The sequence below is a fragment of the Rissa tridactyla genome, chromosome 12 (genome assembly GCF_028500815.1).
Source record: "Rissa tridactyla isolate bRisTri1 chromosome 12, bRisTri1.patW.cur.20221130, whole genome shotgun sequence".
In the NCBI taxonomy this organism is placed as follows: Eukaryota; Metazoa; Chordata; class Aves; order Charadriiformes; family Laridae; genus Rissa; species Rissa tridactyla.
Window position 1 is genome coordinate 9,544,660 of NC_071477.1, and position 26,038 is coordinate 9,570,697.

The 26,038-nt window shown below is 46.7% G+C and overlaps 1 protein-coding gene across 1 annotated transcript in view; it reads left to right on the top strand.

The window, feature by feature from the left end:
- Positions 1-1,153: 1,153 nt before the first annotated feature.
- KCNB1 (potassium voltage-gated channel subfamily B member 1) overlaps positions 1,154-26,038 on the top strand; it is a 124,507-nt gene continuing 99,622 nt past the window's right edge. The window contains exons 1-2 of the mRNA XM_054218853.1: positions 1,154-1,455; positions 2,599-3,265. Of these exons, the coding sequence (XP_054074828.1) occupies positions 2,699-3,265 (567 nt within the window). The 5' untranslated portion in view covers positions 1,154-1,455; positions 2,599-2,698. The remainder of the gene's footprint in view (positions 1,456-2,598; positions 3,266-26,038) is intronic.

The window sequence follows — 26,038 nt, forward strand, 5'->3', positions numbered from 1 at the left end:
CAGAAAGCCACCTCTAAGGAAGATGTGGATGTTCAAACTCCAAAGATAGTAGCATAACACTGTCATTGTGTGTGCTGGGCAATGGGAGCCAGGTGGGAGGGAAGCATAGAAAATGTGGAAAAGCAGCACTAAGAGTCTTTTTTTTCCAGTTAATCACATAAAATCAGACACCAGTCTCCTATTTTAAAAACCTTGTAGTAGGAATTATCACTAGAGTCCAAGAGCCATGATCAATCAATGCAAGAGGAGAAAAGGGCTAACGAGCATGGCTGTTTACCTCTGCTACACCAGCTTAGGCAGGTGAACTGCATTAAGTGGTGCTAATGTACCCATTAAATGGTGCTAACGGAGCTCTAGGTTCCCGGTGAGGTCCATTTCCCCTGTTGGGAGTGAAGGAGGAAGGCAAGAAGGACAGAGCAGCAGAGGGATACTTTGAATGCTGTGCTGTTGCCTGGAAAGTTACCCTTTACTCCATTTCTGCTGTGTTTTCAGGTTAGTAAATGCTCCTTTTTATTACATTTATGTCTCTAATCAGCAGCAGAGATACACTGTTATTCCTTCCATGTGTATCTGCAAATATGAGCAATCACCCGGAGAACAGGCCCTTTCCTTTGATGAGGGGCTACCGAGGTGTGGGCAAGTGCCCAGTTCATTCCTTGCACTCAGAGTGATGCTCAGCCTCATTGAGCTCAGCTGCTCCTGGCTCAGCAAGCAGGGCCTCGGAAGCAGTAGGGGCCCTGATGGGCTTATCAGCTCTCTCTGCTCATCGTTTTTCTCCTGGCACCAATCCCTGCTCCTATTTTCACGGGTGATACCACCGGGAGCTGGAGGATGGTGGGAATAGCCCCGTCCCCCTAGGGAGGGAAGCTGCGGCTCTCCCCGCGGTGCTGGGTCTGTTCCAGGCGCCTCCCCCGCGGTAAATCAGCCCTAGGGCGGCGGGGCCGGGCCAGGAAAGCGTTAACCTTCCCTGCAATGCTGCATCCCAGCTCACGGTGGAGCTGCCTTCCTCTCTTCCACCCCCAACTTCCAATTCGCTCCAAACAACTCCGGGACAGAATTACAGGGAAAAGCTGGAGGTTCAGACTAGACTTGTTGATCTCCATTCCGAGGCAGCAGAAGGAAGTACCGGAGCTTTCCTTTGTGTCTGCACGGAGAGAGGGCCGGGGGGGCGGGGGCAGATGCGGCTTCGGCGTTGACTGGAGGCAGGAGTGAGGAACCGCAGCCGAGGGAAGGCCTTGGAAAGCTTCCTGCCGAGGGATCCGATTTACCTCTTTTCCCTTCCCCTCCCCCCGGGCTCCGTGGACAGCCGGGAGCGCGGCCGCCATCCCTCTGCCTTGAGGCTGCCCGCGGGGGGATGCGAGCGGGGCCGCCCCTGCTGCCCGCCCCGCCGCAGGATGTAGCCGCCCTCGGCCCCGCACAGCCCCGCACCGTCTCGCTGGGAGCCCGCAGGAGGAGGTAGGTGCGGGCCGTGCTCGGGCCGAGGGAGGGGAGCCTTTCCCCGTGTGCGGCGGCGGCGGCCGTGGAGCAGCCCCGGGGGCGGCCTAGAAGCAGGGGTGGTATTTCGGTTTTGAGGCTGGGGGGACCCGGATCGGCGGGGAGAGGGGCCGAGCCACCGGAGCTGTGCCGGCTGGGCATGGAGGAGCTGTTCCTTTCTGCGCCTGGGTTTCTCTTCGTGCCATCTTGTGTAAGCAACAGTGCTCTGGGCTGTCATAAGCCACCCGGCTTTGCAAGGAAGGCTCGGGTTTTCTTCCTTATTCCTATTTTCGTTGATTTCCCTGTTATGCAGAGGTCGGCGTGGGGTGTGTGTGGGGGCGTCCCTGTACAGCCCACAGAGGTAGAGTGGGTCGTTGGAGTGACTGGAAATAGCCCCTTTCCCCTTCTCCAGCCCTTTCCTCGTGCAAATTTGCAAGGCTGGAGTTAAAAAAAGCCTCCAGTCTCCCTGCAGCCTCCACGGCTGGGCAGGGCGGTGGGCACCACCGTCTCCGAGGAGCGGGGCTGCCCCGGGTGGGTCGTAAGGGCACCCGGGGTCCGAAGTCTGCGGTCCGACAGGGTCCCTCTGCGGGAGCGAGCGGCGGGGCCGGGTGCTCGGGGGACGGTGGCGGCGGGGCCGGTGCGCTCCCGGCGAGCCGCCCCGTCATGGGGGACAACGTACCAGAGCACCCCTGGCTAGCGGCCCGGCGCTTTTTGGGGCTCTCGGGAGGGCTCTGTGCCCTGCCCTATCTGTCAGCAGTTCCCAGCCCTCCGCTCTCAGAGGCTCCGGGGCCATGCCCAGCCTCCCCAGCTCCCCTGGCCGGGGTGTGCGGGCAACCCTCCCGGAGAGAGGAAGCTCGCGGGGGACACACCGGACCGCCGCCCGGGGGAGCTCGGCGGCAGCGTCGGGGCCGACACGTGGGAGCGGGCGGCCTTCAGCACGGCGGGCGCGGACAGCGCCTGCCCGCCGCCGGAGCGCGGTTCAGCACCGCCGGGGCGGACAGCGCCGCCGCCCCCTCAGCAGATTAGCGGGGCCGGGCGCTCCCCCGCGCCGGGATAAGGCCGCGGCCGGGCGGCGGCGGGCGCGGAGGTCAGCGGGCGGGGACCCATGGTTGGCCTCTCTTGCAGCTCTGGGGCATGGAGGGGAAGGAGAGGTGAGGAGAGCCGGCCCCCCGCACGCCCTGCCCCACGCCGCACCTTGGAGCGTCCAGCCTGAGGGGGACCAGCGATGCCTCTGGGGATGAATAAGCATGGATCTCGCTCTACTACCTCTTTGCCTCCAGACCCCACGGAGATCGTCAGGAGCAAGGCCTGCTCCCGAAGGGTCAAGCTCAATGTGGGGGGGCTGGCCCATGAGGTTCTCTGGCGGACCTTGGACAGGTTGCCGCGGACCAGGCTGGGTAAGCTCAGAGACTGCAACACACACGACTCCCTCATGGAGATCTGTGATGACTACAACCTGGAGGAGAATGAGTACTTCTTCGACAGGCATCCCGGGGCATTCACCTCAATCTTGAACTTCTACCGTACTGGCAAGCTGCACATGATGGAGGAGATGTGCGCCTTGTCCTTCAGCCAGGAGCTGGACTACTGGGGGGTGGATGAGATCTACCTGGAGTCCTGTTGCCAGGCCCGCTACCACCAGAAGAAGGAGCAGATGAATGAGGAGTTGAAGAGAGAAGCCGAGACACTGAGGGAAAGGGAAGGGGAGGAATTTGATAACACTTGCTGTGCTGACAAAAGGAAAAAGCTCTGGGACCTCCTGGAGAAGCCCAACTCTTCCGTAGCGGCCAAGGTAAGATTTCTACATTTCTTCTCAAGTATTCTCTGTGTTCGCTGATGACTGTGGTGATGCTTGCATGAGGTATTGCCCTGCTACTCTTGCTTTAGCATCTGGGCACTTGTGGCTGGCTGGATGCTGTGAGTGAAGGGGAGAAAGGCCTCCCAGATGTGAACCAGGTTTGATGTATCTTTTTTGGTTAATTTGGAAGGGATTTGGTTTGAGCTTCCCTGGGCCAGTCTAGGCAGCTCAGTGTGGGAGCAGCTCCACTGACCCATGGGCCAGCATACTCTGATTGCTGTGGCTGAACATTAGTTGACTTGTTATCCAGTGGCCTGTCTTGGTGCACTTTGTAGTAGAGATTTCTTTGGGCCTCAACCATGCATGTCTCCTGCTACTTAACCAAACTGGCTTTTAAGGAGAGGAAATCTACCTGAATTCTTAGACCCAGGTCCAGCCGGGAAATAATGCCTTCCCTTCTAGGGCTTAACTTAAAATTTTGTGGTGAAATACATCTAGTTATTTTTACCATGCACTCCTAGGCTGCAGGTCTGCTAAAGCTAGTGTTTGAGTTTAATCCTTTACCTGATTCCAGCCTATCTTAAGTCTCCCTGTGCAATACTGCTGCAGCTCTGTCTCTGTCAGTAGTCAACTCCGAAGTTGGGGCCAGTGCAACAGATCTATTTGAAGGTATTTGGAAGATAAGATCCATGTTAGGAGAAACCAATGTCAGAGTTGGCTCTGATAATTTAGCTGTCTCATGTTAGTCACATATTCTTTAGTGAGGAAAATCTCTGCGAACATGGTGATTCAGTAACCATGGGGACAAAAGTGAAGGGGGAGAGGTTGAAAACTGTGGGATGAATAACTGAAAAGCATAAGCAACTGAGCAGTAGGGACCAAAACTTGACTTTTCTATGTATTGGTGTCCTCACAGTATGGCGAAGAAGTAGAAAGAGGCCTCAGCTACCTCTTTAATCTCACCCTCCTGTTGTATGTGCATTTGCAAATGCAAACCTTAGTTCCATCCCATAGGAAGTCTGGCTTTGGTAGGCTACTTAGGAAAACTGACTACTTCTTTCCCGCTCTGTTCTCTTATCAAAATGTTGCACATTGTGAACCAAGAGTATGTACGAAAGTTTGGGGAAGGGATTTTATGAACTGTAGAGCCAAATGGCTCATTCTGGCAGGGGAAGGGAGAAGCACGGTCAGCTGCTGAACCAATTGTCACTTTTTTTAATGACAAACAGAGCCCCAGAATGTCTTTTTTTTTTTTCTCCAGTGGCATGGATGACTCTGTGCTGAATGCGTTAATCATTTATAAGGCTCCTCTGGCACAGTCCTGGAATCCTGAAACACAGGCCCCGGGCTTTGCTGTCTGTGGCACTGACTCAAAATCCATTAGAGGCTGTTGATGCTCCTGAGTTATTGTATATGAGCAGGGGTCATTCTTGCCAAATAAGTGTCTTTTGTGATTTATAAATGAAATACACTCTAGCTTCATTTTCTGAGAAAAGTCTCAGAGTAAGTGCATTCAGCATTGCAGGCTCTGGATTAATTGAGTGTGAATGGTAATGCATTATTATCCTTCCCATTTAAAGCTACCATTCTGTGACTTCATTACTGCAATGAAAATGGTGCTGTATGTTCTCAGACCTCAAATATTCCAGTGTTTCCCGAACACAGATTTCTACTCGTTTCAAATATAGCAAGGAAAATGGGTATGACGAACAATTAGCTTACCAGGCAGGGACAGAAGAGCTGCTAAGCCTATTCTTTATCCGATTTTCTCCCTGCTGGTGAATCGCTTTTCTCTCATGCCAGAGTATGCCCTTTGCTTTGATCACCTTCATGAGAATTCATTCCACATATTGAATCGGCTGGTCCCAATCTTCAACTTCTAATGGAAAGACACGGGGAGAAGGACTTGGCAGCCTGACCTGTTATCTGACCTAACCAGCTGTGCCCAGGCTCTGTTTCAGGCTGCATTTTCTAAATCTGAGCCTCTGCCTGATAGCTTCTGGCCAGCTTTCCTCAGCTATCTGCTCAGTGAAGCACTTTTGCTGAGGCCACAGACCTCCAGGAACTTCTGTTGCCTTTCCTAAAGCCAGACTCCATCTGTTTTGCCAGGTCTGGGAGCTCAAACTGTTCCTACAGAAAGAGGATGAAGTAAACTATTTTGAGGTTTAATGATTGTCACTGAAAGACCTAAAATCACTGCACTACTCTTGTTTATTCTTTTTCTTCAGACTTGTACCACTCAATGCAAAGGTTTTTCCATTTAAATTTAAGAAATACAGTCTTCATTCATGTTCTCTTCAAGAAGCCTAGGAAATGGCTACAATGCAGGTTCTCCCCCAGATCCGATGCAATCCCTCTGTAAGCTATGCCCCGTCGTCGAACTCCAGCTCCAGCAACGTGGGCTTCCTTGCTGGCTGTCTGTATTGTTTGCATTTTAACATTTTCTGCACAACACCTAACCTGACTTTTCCGTACCAGCTTACTGCAGAACTTCTCATGGTTATACTGGGACAGGTTAAATACTGAGAGAGTGAGTTGTTTTCTATTTGTGTTGGGTATTTTGTTTTGTGTTTTTGTTTTTTTTTAAAAGGAATTATATGTGATGTACCTCAGGTTGGAAAACAGCATTCAAATAAGAGGAGAAGAATCCCCCAGACCTTAATTTTTGTGCTTTTCTATCCACTGGGGATTTACCTGTATCTTTTAACTAATCTGTCTGGCTTTTAAACTAACCACCTCATGGCAAACAGTGTCTTATTTATGTGCAATGCTTTACCCTGTACGTGACTGGAAAGAACACTCTGTTAGATTTTATAATACCCACTGCTTGAGAGCATCCAGATTTCTATGATGAGGCATCAGGCAGCTGTTGAAGCCTCAGGCTCGCTGCCTCGTTACCCCCCACCACTAGCAGAAGGGTGTTTGTGCCTTTCCTATAATGCTGCAGTCCCTCACAGCTGTAACTGAAGCAGCACCATCCTTGTGCGAGGTGCTGTAGAGTCATGGGGCAGCCCTCCAGCCCTTCTCCAGGGTCAGACACCCTGGCACCCGGACCATTTCACCCACTGGTCCATTTAACTTGGAGGCTCTTGCTGTGCTGTACTTCCCTGCACTCACCTTGCCCAGTGGGAAAACTCCTATGCACAAAACTGAGAACTGAGGGACTCTCCCTCTACCAAATGAAAAAATATTTAACAGACAGTTATTAAATAAAAGTCTTCATTTCTCTCTCTCTCCCTAGCCTTACAAGATACTTTAAAAGATCTGCTTCTGCTGCTTTCAGGGGCTTTATTTGTCTGTATATCCCTGAGAAATACTGCTGTCTTTGTGAATGCTTCCTCCTCTTCATGCAATCTCTGTTTTTGCATGTTCCTGCTTATTTTTATCATTCTCCCAGTCTCCCTTAATAGTTTGGTGGTTGGCTTTTGTGTTTTTTTTAGTTTGTTTTTGTTTTTCTAAATAGTATTATTCCTGTACTTTGGTGTACTCACAACATCCATTTTTAACCATGAAGGAGACTCTGGTGCTCACTTCTGTCTGGATTTACTCTAGATGATGAGGTGCAGATATTTTCTGGCGTAGATATTATAGTAGTTTCTTTTCCTCAGGCAAGAAAAGCAGCTCTCCAGAAGCCAAGCAGAATTGTTGCTTTTTCTTGGCACTTAGTGTCCATGTCAGGACAGTAGTGGCTAGCAGTTCTCCACCACTGTGGTTTGGGTTTTTAACCTTAATTGCTTTTTCCCTCACCAAGGCTAAGCCTGGGCTTCTGTTGCTCACAGCCCAGCTAGCAGCCCTGGCTTTCCAAAGCAGAAGTCCCTCCTGTAGCTTGTTTTTTATGAAGCTAGTTAGCATCTGTGGGTGTCTCACCTGCCCAGTGAGACATTGGTGTCCCTTGGGAGAACCAGCCTAGCTGCAATTCCAGTTAAACTTCATGGAATCTTGAAAAATCACTGACCACAGTTGTCCCATGCCTTCCAGTATAAACAAGTAACAAATCTGACCAACTCAACATCTTAATTAACTTACATGGTCTTGGAAATCCTCTGATCACCTGGACCTTTCCATCAACTCTGCAAGAACCTTGCCCTTTTTGCCTCTTAAGGGGGGGGGGGGAAATCCTTTTTTCTTTTAGTCCTTGCAAATTATTTCCCCCGATCAATATTTGAGCAATTAGTATTACGGGGGTGGGGGGGAGTCTGCTCGTCTTACAGACTCCTCTGCATGTGCTGCTTTCATCTATTTTTCCCTTGCTGTCCTGAAGGCTGAGAAAAACACGATGACATCACCCACTTTGCAAAAAGCTTCTCTGCATATCTGCATGTCAAGTAGGATGTGCACTTCCTCTCCTCCTCGCTGCCTCCACTTCCCACTTGTCCCTGTCCTGTTGGGAGCTCAGCTGCAGCAATCCCTCTGTTCTGGCAGGCTATTTCTCATCCTTTCCCCTGTTCCTACTCTGTCTTTGCCAGTGCAATAATATCACGTTTATCCTTGAAAACATTCAACTCCAATTCAGTAATCTTATTATGCATGCCTCTACATTTGTTGAACAGCTTTTCTTGAGCTGCCCACTGCTCTCTGCTGCTAATCTCTGGATGCATTGCTTAGGGATTGGGGAGGTTGCTCTGTAAGCTCTTTTCTTATTATTGTTGATAGTAGTGACAAAATAAGAATGATAAAGCCTCTTGGAGATGCATTTGCTACATCTAGAGTGTTCTTCCCCCACATGGGCTTTCTATTCCTGGCCCTCCCTTATGGCATGCAGTTTTCATTCATCTCTAAACCTGCCTGAATTTAGCATTCAGCGGAGGAAACCCCTCTCCCTAATTGCTGGGGTCACATCTTAGCCATGTCCTGTCTGTCTCTGAGACTGCCATCACCGGGCAGATGTTGATTTTGCCTGTTAAAGCCAGATTGCCCATATTTTGCTTACATCTGTGACTTTAATTTTTTTTTTTGATGCAGCTACTGCCTTGGTTTTTCTGCTATATATAGGAGATTTTTCCCCTTCATCCAAAGTAAACTCCTGCCTTTGGAGATCCTCTAAAGCAGAGCCTCATTCCAAAGCCTTTCCCCTGGGTTTAGGGATTTGCCACTTTGGTCCATAGTTTATCGCTGGGCTTCTAGCACAGCACTGTCCTGTGGACACACAAACAATTGCTGTTCTGTATCCATATCTTTTCATCCCACAGCTCCTTTCTGGGTGCTTAAATCTTTTGTCTGGGGAGCCCTAATTCCTATGTCCAGCTCCCTGCAATGTGTCCTCTGCTTCTGTCTCGCCAACGACCTTCCCACAATGCATTGATGTGCTGCCAGTTCCCAGAACTCCTTTGCCTTACAGTCTCACTAAACTCTCACTTTGGGGCAAAACCCAGTGATGTTGCCAGCCTGGTGACTGTGTCCTGTCATTCTTTCCTGGCTCTAAAGAACCTTGCCAGCAGTCCCTGTAACACAGGAGACACCCTGGCCATGACATGTGTGTTAGTCTCCCGTATCCCTAATGCAACATCTCATGTCACATCTGCCAACAACAAGCTTGAACTAAGCTCTCCAGGTGGGATCCTCACCCTTCAAAAGCGACTCTTTCTCCAGACCTGGTACTGCAGCCCTGAAGGTCCCTTGGATCCAGGCAGGCAGCTGCCTGGCATTTCCTGCCTGAAAATGGTTTGGGTTCGGCAGTTTACAACACAAACCTGCAAATCTGCAGTCTCTAAAGAATCTTATACAAGGAAAGGTAAATTGTTACACCTAGTAGTTATTTTGATGTGCTTGCCATACAGTCCATGAAGTATAGTATGCATGTAGGCATCCTCCTGGCTTTTTAACTTCTCTGTAACTTTCTGCTAGGAGAGCCTGGAGCAAGTCTGTGGTCTTCCCTGAGCCTAAGCATCCACATCTGTGTGAGACTGCCTGCCTCAGGAGGGAAGTGACAGCTTACATGCTCAGGCTGAATTCCTTAGAGGATGTGTGCTATAGAAATATAGTCAATGCTATTTTTAAAGCAACAGCTCTCATTTGTACCTCTGAAAAATCTCTCTGAGAAATTAATTCCCCCTCGCTTCTTGGTGTCCTCCCTTCCTGCTCAGCCCGCAAGCAGGCATGGTTTAAAGTGCCAACATCACCAGTCAAAAATATAGGAAATCTTGCAAGAATGGAAAATCCCTATTTTGCTCAGCTGTAACTGCAGAGGTTTAGTAATGGATTCAGAAAAGTGCTGGGCCTGATTCACTGGGGAAATGCCACATGGGGTAATGCACACAAAGTGTGGGTGCAGTGTCAGCTGGTACCTATGCAAAGCACTTGCATGCCGTGCCTGACGGGTGTGCGCTGACTGCAGCGGCGCTCAGAGCAAGCTATGCAGAGGCACTCTGCAGCTGGGTGGAAAAATCAATTCATTTCTTAAAACACTTCCTTAATTTTTAATTTTATTTTTTTACACAGCGGGATAAATACCATTGCCAACGCATTCCTGCTTTTGCCTGTTGCTCTTGATCCTGAAGATCACAATTTCCCTCTGATTTCTCTCGACATAAATGCCTCCATGGAGAGGAATAATCCAATGTTACTTTTACAACATGAGCGTTGCTATTTGTCATTGCTAATGGCAAAATATTTATGTCAAAGAAAGTTCACAGCTGATCACTTAGTTCTTATAATAAACACAGTCAATATGATTTAGTCCATGGAGATACGTGTCAGCAACAGAAGAGGCGCAATGGGGCCAGTGCATGTGAGCAAGGCATTAATATTAGCCTTCTCTTGAGAAGCTATACATAGAAGCTACATGTTTTTACTGCTTCTACTACATTAAGGCAGACAAGGATCAGCACCTTGCTGTTATGAGAGTTGCCCAGTTTGTTTCCTAGATCTAGAGGCTCAGCTCCATCACAGGCTTCCTATGTGTTGCACTAGGACTGGGAGCACTGGCACTGCAGTATGGCAATAGCCTGGGGGTTTGGAGGCCACTGTCCTTGTGGGGCAAAACCACTCCAAGGGCTGAGTGGGTAAATCGGCTCTGTGTTGCTCTGTGCCGTGGACCTGTGAGCTGGCAACAGCTCAGGGATCCTTGCCCCACACTTAACTGTTGCGCCTGAGCTGCTTTAGCCTTGGCACTGGTTAGGCTTAGGATGACCTTGCCCTAAGTTTAGTCCCTGGGGCAATAGCCCCATGCTCACCTCCTGGCGTTCTCAATTACTCAGTACAGCAAAAGTGAACCTTGTAGTCAGTTTCCTTCCCCCCTGAGTTTGGCTGGTTTCTGTCTGCTCTCCTAGCTTTTCTTGGCCTCTCCTGTCTCCTTTACAACCTGGCGCTAGCTGGACATGTTTACCAGCAGGAGTCGGTGAGGTCTCATTCTGATTTTTAATGAGAAAATTCTACTTTTTATTCTAGAGCAAGCCTGGAAGAGTGCTGAGCATCCCTAGGCAAGCACTGTGCCTTTGTACTTGCTATAGCACACCCCAAAATGCTAGCATTTAAATATCCCAAGCACGTTTATTTTCTAGGTCCCCCAATAACACCAGCAGCTCCAGCCCTGCTTCTGTGGAGGGTAAAATTCCCATTGAATGTAATGGGAACAGATGAGTATTATAATGTCTGTACTCATCAAGCAAAGCTCTCAAAGTACTTTGAAAAGATGGATTACTTAAGGCCAGGACAAACCTGTGATATATGTATTATCCCCATCTTAAAGTGAAGAGGTGATCATTGCCCAAGGTCAGTGAGGAGGGCCAGGGCGGAGCTGGGGGGGAAGTGGGGGCTGGCTTCCCTCTGTCCCACATCACCAGTATGTTTTCACGGTATAGGCGAGCTTCCCGTGGCCCTCGCCTGCTGCCTACAGTGCGTTATTACAGAGGGAAAGGTGCTGGTGGCACTCTGACAGTTTATCTGAGGGGATGGAGTGAGAAATCAAACCCCTCTTTGTTTCAGCATAGGTATTCCTACCTAAATGAGCCCAGCCTGGAAAACTTTGTCGTGTTTGAGGAACAAGTAGTTACAGAAAAATGGAAAGGTTTTCTTTGGTAGATCTCAAAGGCCTGTACCGGGGCATTTTCAGCACTCTGATGCAAGTCTGGCTGTAGGGAGAGGATGCTGTTAAACTGTATTGAATAGCAAGAGAGAAAGTATGTTAGATTCTATATAATTGTATGATGAAATGATATAATAAATCATAATACATATTTAATACAGTATATATTGATATGTGTGCACACATATTAAAATTGCCCATCTGCATGGAAATTCATTTATATCAAAATTAACCTCTACATGGAAGGTATTTATTTTCAATTAAGAATGAATCCTGGCAACCAGCTCCTCTTTGAGCACAGTAAACGTAATGAACAACTCAAATGTTACTCAACAGGAGTAGTTTCTCCTCAGACAAAACAATTGCCACCTTTGACAGTAACAGTATCTGTGTGAACGTGAGGGTCAGAGCATGGGCTTTTTGGTGGTTTGGGAGTTTCCTTCAGTTTGGCTTCAAAGATGTTTTGACATTTTTAGGAATGTTTCCCTTTGCCCATTCACAAATTTCTCCCAGACCTGTTGTGATTCCTGTGAGTTTTTTTGTTGAAGTTTGCAGCTATTCTGGTCCAATGATGTGGACCATTGGTCCAACGGCTGTGGATGTTTTGTGACTTCCCCTGAGGCGCTGGCACTGCAGTGTGGGGAAGGTGGCCTTAGCTCAGCGCTCTGCTGCTTGGTCCTGTGTCTGAACCCAGGGTTTGGACAAGAGAGATCAATAGCAAAGCAAAAACCGAAGCACTTGGTACCTGAATCTCGTATTGTCAAATCTCATGTGAAAAACGTCATCCATCAGGCATCCATCTAATCTGACAAAAAAAACCTTGTGTCACTAACAGAAGTTGGATGAACAGTCAAAACAAATGGAAGGAACAATTTATTTTAAAGTTCATTTTTTCTGTGGTACATAATCAGTTCCAGTTATTATGAGCTGAACTTATTCAATGCTGTTTGGACTAGGATTCGTGCAGAGTCTCTCGCCAAAAGCACAGATTAGTTTTGTTTTATTTTATTTAAGTCCATTTGCTCTTGCTCATTTTTGAACAAAATGGAGCTGTAAATCTCATTTGCAGTACATAAACACCAGAAATGCTCTCTCGTTGGTACTGATGGACAAAATGTTTCTAAAACATGATTATACTTAGCAAATTTTATTTCAGACTTAAGATTCCTTGTGGGTATCTCTTAAAAAGTACTCATTTTGCTAAAAGAGTAAGTTGAAGATGTGAGCAAAGAGGTCTGTCTCAGTCTCACTGCTTAAAATCTTTTGTAAGGGGCTGGAACTGTAGTAAGCACACTTTCCAAGACACAAGAAAGCTCTTCCACACGCCACGTATGCTTTGCTTGCCTGGTTTCAATGGTATGTGATGGCAGCATAAACCAGGAAAGGAAAGGTGTTGTGGGACTAAGCACCAGGAGCAGTTCCTTGGCTCCCCGAGGACTGTTTTATATGACTATGTCCAGTCTTTTCTTATCCTTTTCTGCAGCGATTCGGTGCCTGCCGATCCCTAGCTTTCCCTACTCTGGCACCTGAGCGCGCTGTAGTGTGTTTGTCCTCCCAGTTGTCTTGTGAAGGAGAGCAGCGTGATTATCCCCGTTTACTTGGAGCGGGTTCAGAGGGACTAACTGGCTTCTCAGGGTCTGTGATGGAGTGAGGAACGGAATCGTAATCCACCCCTAATCCCTGGGCCACTTTTTTTCTCTGGCGTAGCTGGATTCCAGCCATAAGCATTCAAGAGGCAGATGTAATACATATGAGTTTAACGCTTCCATGAAACTGCCTACGAATCCATCCCAGATTGGGTTTCTTCATATTTCTGGGAATCTCATTTGTATCTGGCACATTCTTAGCTCTGAAAAACTTCATTCACACGGCTGCAACTTTTCTGTTTGTTACAATATATCCATCTATTGCTCTGAACGCTTAATTCCTTTTGCATCGCATGCTTTTATTAACCATGGTGATGACACATTAAACGCTCTCTTTACTTCTCATAACTGGTGCATTTGACCACTTCCACTATTAGTGATTACTGTAATATCCTTGCACTTCTCCATATCTGTCCGTTTTCAAAACTATGGGTTCATCAATTGTCTGGATAGAAAAGGAATGTAACTCACTTTCTGAGGCAATGTTTGCTGTCTGCTGTGAGAAAGACCCAGCCTCCGTGATGGAATAGGGTGCTTTCATTCTTTGTTTTGTTTGTGAATTTTTGGTAAATCTGTCCTTCATAGCATAAAAGTTAAATCTTTTCTAAAAAGAAAAGGGGGGGCGAAAAAAAGCGTTGTCTCCTCTCCTGTCAATGTGCCAGAAGTTTATTAATAATACATAATAATTATACATTGCATTTCTTAGCTCCTTTCATCTGAGGATCTTAAAGTGCTTCACAAACACTAATTAAGTAATCCTCACGACTGTCTGCTGCAGTAACTATTATTATCAATCTACACTTAAATATGACAATGTAGAAGAAATAGTAAATGAGAAAATCTCCCACATACAGGCAAGAGCAAACCTGGTCTAGGAAGGTAAAGCAAGCTGGAGCAGATATCATCATTTTGTGACTGTATTTTGTGTAAGTGAATTGACCGGTCTGCCTGTCAATGTATCGGTGCCGTTACATCTGAAGCTGGTTGCTGTTGGACACAGGTTGAAGACAGCAGTTAGGAGATTTTCTAGACAAATGCGGTATTATCTCTGCTGGCAAGAGGAAAATTGCTATTGGCAGCAGAACTCATGTTCCTGGTTGAAAGCAGCAGAGCTGGTGGCAGAGGGCATTCTCTCAAGCAGCCTCTGCGATAGGATTCACTGATTCTCACTCCAAGAGAGCCTTTGTTTGTCATCCCTTGCAGGACAGGTCCCCAAGATGCAGCCCATCAACTGTACGTAGTGTCCCATGAAGGGTCTCTAACCCTCAGCATACCATCAAGGCTGTCACAGCAATGGGGTCTGGAAGCAGTGCCCGCACCAGACAGGTGCAAGGAACCCAAAGCTGTCAGCCCAGTGCAGCTGGTCCCACCAAGGGGTCACTTCTTCCCTTCCACAAGGAGCTGCTGCAGAGCTGCTCCCAGGCTCAGTCTGCCTTTGCAGGGGAAGGAGCTTTTGTGGTGTCCCCAGCCAGCGTAGCTCTTGCCTTTCTATGCACAACGCTTTAGGAAGCCCTGTGCAGGGTGGACTGCGAAGCTCACCTTAATCTTTCCCCTCAGCCCTTGGGCTAAGAGTTACACGAGCATCTGCATCTTACTATCTTGACTGAGGTCACTTAGGGCTGGGTTTGTTCTGAGAAAGAATAGTTTTTGTTAGGGTAGAAGAGAGATGAAAAATAAATAAATACCAGTGTTCTGGCAGCAAATGTCCCCTCGCTTTACAGCTGTACCTCATCTTATTGCCAGTGAGCTGAATTAAAATTAGGTTAGTCAACATACAGTCGTTCTTAGCCTCTAATCTTCTCCAGGTAAGAGTCTGATTGATCTCAGCGGGTTTTGCAGCATTTAGCTGCAAAAAGCCACGGCTTTTAAATGTGTGACCTGTTACTACGAGGAAGGCAGGCTCACACAACAGTGGTTTTGGCTTTCAGTGTTAACTACCTGCCAGTTTCTGCAATGTATTAAGATAGATTGTGTCAGTGTTGGGAGGGGCTATGAGAACTTCGTGTGGACCCGGTTTCCCATGAGTGCTGAAGACCCTCTGGTACCATGAGAGCTCTTAGATATGTCAACTTCTAGTTTTGCTTTCTGGAGGAGATGCTAAATGGCATGCTGGCATGTACTTTTGGTTTATTTTGACAAAGTTGTAGGCTTGGTAGCTGACTCTAGGTATGTTGGGTCCTACTTATTGTTATTTTGATCATTCAAGGTAAACTTGAAGCAGATGAGGTATAGTGTGTGAAGTCTGATTAATTCCAACTGATCTAGGGCCTACTAGCCCTGTCTTGACTGAAGCAGATCTTATCAAAGGGAGCTTTTCAGGAGCAAAACCTCATACATCCTTCATGCCACCCAAGGTACCAACTGACTCAACACTCACTCTATGTGTTTTAACCCCTTCCTGACTCCAAGTTCCTGTATGCGGCTCAGCATGACAGGACAGGGCATTTTTGGGCTGTCCTGGTAAGGAGATATTTCTACCGAACACAAGATGTGCTGTATTCTAGATCATGTCAGGTATCAGAGTTCATTTTGCTAATTGACGTGTTTGTGCCCTCTCGGTCTGTGTTTACACACAGTGTTATTCTATAGGAGTAATTTTAGACTTCCAGCAATCCTGGGGAATGGTTTCATTTAACACCTGCAGTCCCAGCCAAAGCCAGCTTTAGCATAGGCAATCTACTTACTGAAATATGAGACTTTCATTGTGCTAGGCAAATGCATCAGACCTCTCTTTCTTCTCTGTTGAAAACTGGGGCAGGTATAATTTCATTATTTGTGCATGTCTGTAAAGCTAAAGAACAAATTTGCTGAAAGTTCTGGCTATGAATGAATGGCCGTGAACAAAACCCACCTGATATAGTAATTATTTTTAAAGATGCTCGTAAGAGCTTCTTGTAAAGTGGCTGTGAATTACTTCTTAGTTTGCACTATCTTCTGGAAAACTTGCTTCATGGTCCAGAGAACTTGGGCATGGCAATGCCATTTCCAGGAGTTATAGATGTAATTTATTTAATTCATGAACCCTTTGTAGGAAGTTCCATCTTTTTGTTCCGTGCTTATATAGGACGAAGTGCAACACTGTCCTGACTCACAGCTCATCTGTGTTACCCCAAAACAAGTCATAAATACATTTTACAGTGTAAGCAAAAACTGCTGTGGAAAGGTACAGGGTTTAGTTTCCATATTTACTGTTCCCATAACCAAACTAGCCTGTTTCATGAGGATGAGTGGCGGAAGGATGGCTTGCCTATGCGTGCTCTTCAACTGTGCTACTGACCTCACCACTACTCACTCACTTAAACTGGGATCCCAGTTCCCAGTAGGACTCTGGGACGCACAAAGCAGTGAGGGGTTAAAGGACCTGTTTGGTCTTCCTCCTCTTGCACAGATCTCCAAAATAGTGAGCAGAGCAGATATGGAGAGAAAGTTATTGCTTTGGCTATCCTAGCTTAATTCACCTAAGCTGGTTGCATCACAGGTTTTGTTGCTATAAAGTAATCCTAAAGCAACTGGGAAGCGTTCCCTCGGGCACTCCGTGCCAGTTTCAGTACATGAATGCATTACCGATACTTTCCACACAGATGTAATCTGTGGTCTTGATTTGAGCAGACTTAGGCAGGCACATGTGTGCACAGGAAGGATGAAGAGCTAGGCTGTACACACAGTTGCTGTGATTTAGCATGCAGATCAAGCAGCTGGAATACACAAATGTATCTTGTGATTTACACAAGCAATTACTCAATCTGCCTGTGGAAGAACAGGGTAACTGTGTGCAAAAAGACGAATCGTTGCATAGAGTGCAGTTGTGTGTCTGAATGGTCAGCAAATCAGATCCTTTCAACCAGTAATTAATGACTTCATATCCTAAGAGAAACTGAGTCTCTTCCTAATTTTATCCTTTTTTTTTTTTTTCCTTTTCCACCAGGTCCTTAAACAGTTCAAATCTCTGCGGTCATTCCATCTCTTGTTCCCTGCCTTATCACATACCTGCTGGAGTATTTATTTTCCTTAGCATTTTTGGGGGGGAATAACACTGGTAACGGGCTCCCTTTTCCTACCCACAGAATGATCTTTTGCACCAAAAATACATTGCAACCCCCTCTTTAAAAGCTTGTTTCTTTCACTAGAAGTCCTTCACTATTGACCTCCTTGCTGTAGTCTTTCCCAAAGTGTTTCTGGTGAGTCCAGTGAGTCAAAATTTAGTCTGATGTTCTTGAATTCAGCCTTATGGTGTTGTACTGCTCTGGTGTGTCTTCCTTCCATGTGGGAGGAATGAAACCCCAAACTGAGAGAGCTAAATGGTCTGTTGGGCAGAGATGTGGCCGATATTGGTGTATCGGGGTCCTGGCTTTGCTATGAGTTTTCTGCACAAACTCCAAAAGGTGATTTTCTCTCTAACACCTCTGACAAACTTCTGCAAAAGACAGAAAACCTTTCTTTGCTTTACCCGTGCTTGCCTTGGTAGGACATAAATCCTTTGCGTACCACTTCTGTGCTCTCTACTCGTATATCGGAGCACTACTTCAAGGGGTAAAACAAACACAGTCTGCCTTTTCACTGCCCTGCTGGTACAGCATCATTTCTGCTCGTGTTCTTCAGAAGGAATACAGATAAAACTTAGCTTGGCCAGCTGTCATCTTTTTGATTTAGTATCTTAGGTGGTCAACAGCTAATGATTAATGTTGAATGTCACCTCTTTTCCTTTCGGACTGACTCCTGAAACTGTTGGGATGTTTCAATATATTTTAAGTAAAGTGATGATACCTTGTGCCAAAGAACAGAGAGCATGTATGGCAAAGCTCCAGCCTTTGCACCTGTTCTGCTTTGCTTTTTGTGTGAAGTGCTGTATAATTGTCTTCTTCATTAGCAGCCTGCTGAATTCTGGTGTGTGAGGGATTAAAAACTCTAATGAATATGGATTATTTCAAATATTTTCCTTTGAGACCCAGGACAGAATGGAGAATTTCAGAGCTATATGTTCACATAATAACAAAGGATGGAAGTTGCCTTCCCCTGCCCTTTTTCAAAGTTATCTCCTAAGAGCGAGTATCAAAGCAGGCAGCCGATCCTCCCGCTCTGCCTGGGGCACACGTGATGCTCAGATCCAGCTGACCCTCCAGCTGGATCTGGCTAGAGGCGAAACAAAAACCTTGCTAAGAGTGGAAAACTTCAGCACACACATAGCTTTCAGCATGCGAGTAGTCTCCTTGAAGTCAACAAGTCTTAAGCATCTGCTTAACGTTAAGCACGTCGCAAAGAGAGAGTGACTTATGGTGCAACTGAAGGACCCATTTCACTGAGGAGGCCAGGCGCGTGTGCTGGCTCAGTTTCTATGAAAATAAGGACATTTTCCTCCTCCAATTAAAATTCTTCAGTGCTTAAGGTTAACATGTCATCTGCAACATCCAAGAGGCCTGGAAAGATTGTTTCTGTGGAACAGATGTTCAATAGTCTGCTTTATTTTGATAGTTTGGACACTTCTGCTTGCAGAAATTGGATCTTTCACATTTACAGAGAAGGTTGTTCTCTGCTCTGGGCAGTGTCTGTAGTGTTCCTCCGGAGGGGATCACAGACTTCTCTGCAGGAGTCTGCTTAAGCCCACTTTGCAGGCAGGGAAACTGAGGCACACTGAGACTTTCCCAAATCGCAGGTCAGGCCTGAACCACAAGCAAGTGTTTCCCACACCAATTCGGCCATGCAGGCAGTGCCAAAGCAGCCAGCTGGGCTGGTGCTCTGTTCCCCTTGGAGCCGGAGTGCCAGCACTTACCTCTTGTGCTGGCGTGCGATGCTCGTAAGCCACAGCGAAGCATCTCATGAGCCGGAGCCCTGGCCCTAGCATCCTATATGACCATTAAGTTCTCATCTGCTTTTTGTGGCTGGAATTGTGACACTGCTGGGCCCAGGAGACGCAAGGTGTACCTGAAATGGGTAAGGGAATCTGTGTTTTTCCGAATTCAGCCATCTGTCTCCCATCGCATGTTGAGATCAAGTCCTTTCACCTCCCTGGTGAAAGCAACATTTGGTTTCTCTCTCCTGCCAGCGTTGCAGAGCCAGTCTCAGGGCAAGAGAGCAGGATAAAGTGGGGAGCACCTCTTTTTGACCTCATTTGGAAATATCCTACCAAACTGCATAGCAAAAACCCTCTCAAAGCAGAAATCCATGCAGCAGCAGCTCTTGGCTGAGCAGCTTAAACCTTTCTGTTATTCTGAAGCTTTTTTGCTCAGCAAAACAAAGGCATAAAACTTTTACAGGAACTTTTAACCAGCTCTGGAGTGGGGGTCCTGCTGTAGGGGCAGCAGCCGAGCGGTTCCCCCGGGAAAACCCTCACCCCTGGGAGCACTGCAGCCAGCCAGCAGCCAGCACACGCAGATGCTCTCCAGCCTGCGGAGAACATCGAGGTCTTTTTTGCCAGATAATAAATCTCAGTCCTTAACTGGCTGCACAGGGATACTATTTCTCTCCAGGTGAAGAATCACATGGCCATAAAACTTTGTAATATAAACAAGGCAGACGTGGTCAGAATCCTATTTGGGCAGATTTATAGCCTGACTATGGAGCAGCAACCTTGCCTGGGCTTTATGCCACCGGTAATTAATATGCATCCTGGGCTCTGTTTTCCTTCTGGACAGTGTACTCTTGCATGCTTGTGTTTTAAACAGTAAGGATGAAAGTCTGCCGTCTTTTGAGAAAGAGACTTCCCTGGGGAGGCAGTGCGGGAAAGCTATTGCCCTGCAGATTGTATGGAAGTGAAAGACAGCGAATGGCCAAATTTCAGAGCAGCGCTTCCCCAGCATGCTTAAAGTCACCAGGTAGCTGGTGCTGAGTTTTTGCACAGAGATTATTGTAAAGACAGTTGATGTTTGCCATGGTTGCTGCCTGCACTGAGGTGAAGAGGTTGCTGGAGAAACCGTGTTTTGTCTGTTGGCATTGGCCAGTGATCTCTGCCCTGCCTGGGGGATATTTATGGGAAAAAACACTAGTGTCTAGGTGCAAATACCCACACCAAATCTTTGAAAGCAACTTTTCTGCTGCGGATTTATTCCAGTCTAATTCAGCAAAGCGTGTACGTGTAGGCTGGGCTTGCAGTGTGTGCTTTCATAATGTGTGTACAGCCCACCAAAGCTGACTAAAGGTGTGCTCATGCTCTCCTGAAGCGGATCAGTGCCATGGAAGGGATGGGTGTCTATTGAGGCAATCTGGAGCCCTGTGGTGACACAGAGAGGCAAGGACGTCAGGGCAAGGAGAGATTTATCACCAGCAAACCCTCCTAGCAACAGGGGTGGCCGCAGGGTCCCATCTGGCCCACAAAGGGGCAGGAGACCTGATAAGGTTGGATCATGTTGCCTCAGTATTTACCTCCTGTCCTCAAATTCTGGGTGAAGCCACCATTTTATTTTTTCCTCTTGATGGCTTTTCTTGGACTGACATCAGTGTCCCTTGTTGCCCTCCTCTTCCAGGTGTTCACACCCAGAGGAGACAGCAAGAGTTACCACCCTCTGAGCTGCCCAGACTTGCCATTTTTCATCATTCACCCTCAGTTCATCTCTTAGGCATTCCTTTGCAACTCTGCACTTCAAAAACTTTGGAAAATAATGAAGGAATTTAGGAAAAAGGCAAGGAGGGGAGAGGAACTTTATCCTGTGCTATTCCAGGGGCCACGATCCCAGCACTGGATTTGGGCATGGATTTTCAAGTTGCACAGTCCCTCATGTATGAAATCTCTGCTCAGCATCATCCAGCTCTGTAGCCAGAAACCACTTGCAATAATGTAATTTTCCTTCTCACACACCAGCTGTTCTCTCTTCACTATCCTTCCGATTTTCTGTAGGCATTCATTCACAGTGCTCGTGTACAGAGGAGTTTTGGCATTCTGAGCCCCCTCCCTCCTCTGTTGATAGAGGTACAATATAAAAGATGTGTCTAATGACCAGTGATCTAGTGCCATTCAAAAATATCCATCATCAAGTAGGAGGCAAAAAGCCGAGCATGTTAAAATCTGTCACCATTAGGATTTGAATTTGAAACAAGCACTGTTGCATTGCTGCGTTACTTGTTTCGCCGTTAATGAGATTTTTCTGCACTTTTCTGTATCTGGACAGTTTGGAAAACTCATCTTTGTAGGCCAGAAATCCTAGAAACACAGGCCTTAACAACAAAATCAATATGGTTTCTTTAGACTTAGCGTTTGGTGTACAATTATGTTATTTTCTCAAGAGCAAGCATTGAGAAAATATATCAGCTCAGGCAGGGAGAAGGGCTCAGCCGGGAGCTTGCTGAGGCTTGCCTGGGTGCGGACACTGGGCTGCTGGAAGCCAGGGCTTGAGTTTACCATACACCAGCTTTGCACTAACTCCCCACGGTGATGTTTTCGTGTGCGCTATGTGTAAGACAGTTTACTCCTCGATTGCGTATTTGAAGCCATGGAGACTGTGGGACAGCAAAGGCTACCTTGTGTTTGTGATTGAGTTAGTCACTGCGGGTTGAATAAAAGCATTCTGCAGCAAATGAAGCAAGTGATTCCATCACAGGTGCTCTGTGACCCTACTGCACATTATCCCAAAATAACTCCGTTATGTGGCAGTTTTACACCATATGTATGGGCCGGATTACCTCTTTTTAAAGAGTGTAGGTTAGGTAAGAGGACCTGGTTTTCTGATTAATGATTTAAGCTGTATTGGTCAAACGACAAGCATTCTGGAGGGCTGGTTGCCATGGGATTGTCTGATCCCTCCGAAATAAAGAGAGTTTCTTTGGGTTCAGAAGTCGATGGTAGACTAGCATTAAGGCTAAGGCATATGATTTGCTCTTGTTTGTATTTCCCCTGCTATTTACAGAGATCTCTGGTGGTTTATGAGATTTCATGTAAGACGGTAAGTGGCAAGTGTGCATTGGGGTGCTCCAGGCTGCCGGGCTGATTAATAGCGTTTTATGCACTAGCAAAGGCCTGAGGAAACTCTGTTCTGATGGCTGCCGTCATATCCTCATCCCCACAGAGCCCCTTCCCAGCATTGCCAGCGTTTCTGGCAGCATTTGATCAAAGTCTTTAATTTGAGCTCTGTGTTGCAGGAAAAGCAATGAGAGCATTCTGTCTCTGGTAGAAGGTACGAGCTGCATCTATTCAAGCTAAGACTGGACCTAGGTGTCCACACTGGGATTTTCAAAGCAGCAGAGGTTCATTTTATGGTACCACACAGGCAACTGGACTGTATGTGTATTTATAAGCCCTTGGCAAAGGTGCACAAAGTGTGGGTGGAATGGCAGGTTATTTGTTATTTGAGGTGAATAACACACACTACATTCAAAATGACCTGACTGGTCTAATTATAGAGCTGACAGCTGTGTTATAATTGAGGTTTCCAAGTGAATGCTTCCCCCACTGCTGGGGGAAGGGTATAAAAGTGCAGAAACTATCAAATTTGCTCCTTTTAAGTTTGTTTAATGATTCAAGAAGATTTGTGTGGAGTATGGTGTCTGTGTTAGCAGCACTAAGAATGGTGAAGGTCACAGGTAACCTGGAGATGCTACCTATGGGATCCATCTTTAATGTACACCAGCAAACTTCTCAATCTCTTCCCGCCACCCTCGTGTCTTCTTCCCATTATTAACATTCAGGGAAGCTCCAGGGAAAGGAGGATTCTTAAAATTTCATGTTCTTATATAGGTGCAAATCACTCCTGGGGCTTGCACCATTAAAGAGATATTTGCAGTCATCCAGATGACAGATGGTAAAGGCTCCTGAGCTTTTCTGAGGAGAGATACTCATTGACTGCAGAAGAAGAGGGTATGCAGAAGGATTAGCACTTGATAAATCCATCACAGGAGTACCAAGATATTATCACTTGGGTTTGGAATATCCCAAAATAGCTCAACACCTTGGCAATTTTGCATCATTTATATACTCTCAGCTGGGTAATATGACTTTCTAGAAATGAATTGGATAAATTAACCTGTTTTCAGAGGGTCTGTCTCTATTTGTTATATATTTCTTAGTTTTGCATTCCAGTAGATATAATGATTTTCCCCAGGGGCACCATTCATTCGTATGTTCAAAACACAGCCCCAAACGCAAACACCAATAAAACTCAACATTTTCTTAATTAACAACCTCAGAAAGCACCACATCAGGCAGGTAGATACTATCACCACTTTAGCACAAAGTACACTTAGAACCAGGCGCAGCTATTTACCAAAAGCTTCCAGAAAGCCAGCAGTAAAACTGTTTGTTTTTCCAGCATATGCCCTGCACTCGCTGCTATTTCTCTTGATGGAGGGAGTGATCTATGAGATGATAAAAATACACAACTCGGACCAACGGAGCTGTAAAATGATGCTAAATGAACAGTGACCCAAGGAAAACTTCCTAGTTTACAGCTGTATCTTCTGTGTGAGGCAGAAAAAGTTGTAGGGCAGGATCTTACTTGAGGGGGCGCGTTGGGCAGTGTTGCACTGAGGTCTGGCTGCTTCTTTGCAGACAGGACACCAGTTTGCCAGGCAGGTGGGAACGCACCGAGATAGCTCCCACTGGAAGCTCTTTGTTGTGGGATGGGAGCAATGAAATCTGTCCTTCGAGATGAACTCCGCTTTCATAGAAACCAGCGAGGAGATGCAAAAATTTGTATTTTCCCTTCTGCAATAACGTGTAGTGCAGAACAGAGAGCTGGAAATAGAGCAAGAGGGACGTTTGAGCCCAGGAAGAGTTTTTTACCTTGGGAAAGTGTCGGCGGTCGATGCCAACAAAGAACAGGCAGAGGAAGCACTCGGCTGAAAGCAGGTGACTGGCAGGGGGGAATCAGGTGGAATTAGCTGTGTTGAGGACAGGCTGCAGAGAGGCTGTAGGGCATGAACCACATTGACTGTGGACCTGAGAAGCCATCTGGGCTGGATGGGGAAGGTCTCATGGATGATCAACTGCAGATTTTTAGACGTAATGGTGACGCGGTCTGTCGTTATGTATAAAACTGCAACTCTGAAGTGCCTTTGAATAGGTGGTATTCACTGTTTCAGACTCAGGGATAATGCAAAAAAAGTCACTAAAGTAATGGGCATGTCAAAACTTAGATTTTTACTTATTGGCCTTTCCAAAACTCCATTAAAATTCCTTTTATAAAAGTACCTTCTGCTTAGTGCTTGGTTCTGGAAGATCAGAAGTGTGGAACCCAACACGGCTGCTGCTGGTGTCACTGGGAGCTGGACGTGAGATCCGGGCCCTTAAGCATGTGCTCGTACATAATTCATGGGCATGTTTTTTAAAAAGACATTTGCTCTGTCTTGTGTCAGCCGCACACTTCTGACTTTGTTGAACTGCTGCTTCTTTCACTTAAGCTCTGCCCTTGTTCTGACAAAGGATTTCTAGTAGTATATTTTTGATTACTAACAGCCTGGTAGGAAGTTATAGACGCAGACGTTCTTTTCCTGGTAATGCAGAATTCCACTGCGATGGGGTTTTTTTTTCAGCCTGTCCATCAGACAGATAAAACAGGCTTCTCTTTTTTCCGGTGTCAGATTTTTCAAAGGCTCTTTCAAAGCAGGTGCATAAATTATAACAAAACTGAAGTCGGAGGAAAACTCTTAAGTCTGCACCCTACTGAGAGGGATTATGGGGAGTGGAAAGTATGAGTCATGACACGGCTACTTCTTTTAGACAGAGTTAATACAGCTCCAGGCAGAGCAGGGGAGAGTCCTCTGGAGGGGCAGCCTGTTCTCGCCTCTTTAAAACACATTTTCCCTCCTGCAAACCTGATCAGAGTTTGGAAAAAAAAAAAAAAAAGGAAACAAGTCGGTGAGATGTACTTATCCTTTGATCTTTCCCTAAAGTCCAGTTTCTTGGCTTGATTTCCACGTATTTCAGTACTAAGAACATGGCAGTGTTTAACTCTATTTTGGCAGTTCAGCCGCTGTGCCCAGGGATTTATCCCAGCTGTCCGTTATCTCTGCAGACACACTTGTCCCAATTAAATGCTCAGGGCTAAAACTTTGCCTCTGATTCCCCCAGCTCGTCTGTTATATCAGGTGCCCCATTGCAGCTGGGGAGGCAGCCAGCGCCTCACCTGGAGTAAGATCTGCTCTCCTGGACCCCCCCCTCTGGACTTTCTGCTTGATATTCCTCCCCTTGCACAGCACTGCACAAATATTGAGCTTTATAAATATTAGGCCAAAGGAGCCGTGAGGCTGGAAGTCAGCTCCCATAATGCTGAAACGCCGTATCTGGCGTTGCTTTTGTCTCCCTCAGCCAGGGGAAGTGCAAAGGATGTCTGACACACGGCACACACGCACCCCCCAAAAGGTGCGGCTACAACTGTGAAATTGGAAATGTTTGCTCTGAAATTGGCCCCTTTCTGTTCTGCTCCGCTGCAATCCTGTTCTTCAGTTAACGGGCTGTTTTCCCACTGGGAACTTGTGGGATTCTGGCATGCATGGCCTTGGATTTCACAGCTCCTTGTCGGTGGGAAAGGGAGAACATGACGATGTTCACTCAAAACTGGGGACAAAACTGGAGGTTTGCTTTCCTTCCGGCTCTGGTTGAGTTTAAACCTGGTTCCTCAAGGGAGAGCAGATTTGGTTCTCTTTGTGCACTGACCAGAAGGGACCAACGGACCCAAGATTAATTTCTGTTAGAAAATAGCTGAAACAGGCATTTTGGCAAAAGGGTTTACTTTGGTCTGCATCATTTTTTGATGTTTTAGTTAGAAATGAGTGTAATTATGGGTAGGACACCCTTGTTCAGCAGTGTCCTTGCAAGGGTGGAGTTCTGGTTTTGGAAGGACTGTCTATAGATTTTCACAGCACCTCAGGCTTCCTCACATGTGTTTTGGATTTCATCATGCCTTTAAGGCATAGATGGTGCCTTCATTTGACAGAGGTACGCACAGCATCAGAAAAATGTCAGCAGACTCGCTGAGCACCAGAAATGCCCTCAAGATTGGAAGGAGGACCTTAACTCTCCATCCTTCAGCAACAGTATCAGAACTGGGGTCAACTTCATATTATCCTTATTCAAAAATTCAGGATCTGCAAACCAAGTGCATTGGTCACGGCATGGCAAATGAACCTCAGATGAGGGGGGACTTGCGGCAGTAAGAGCTTGCTGGCCTCAGTCTG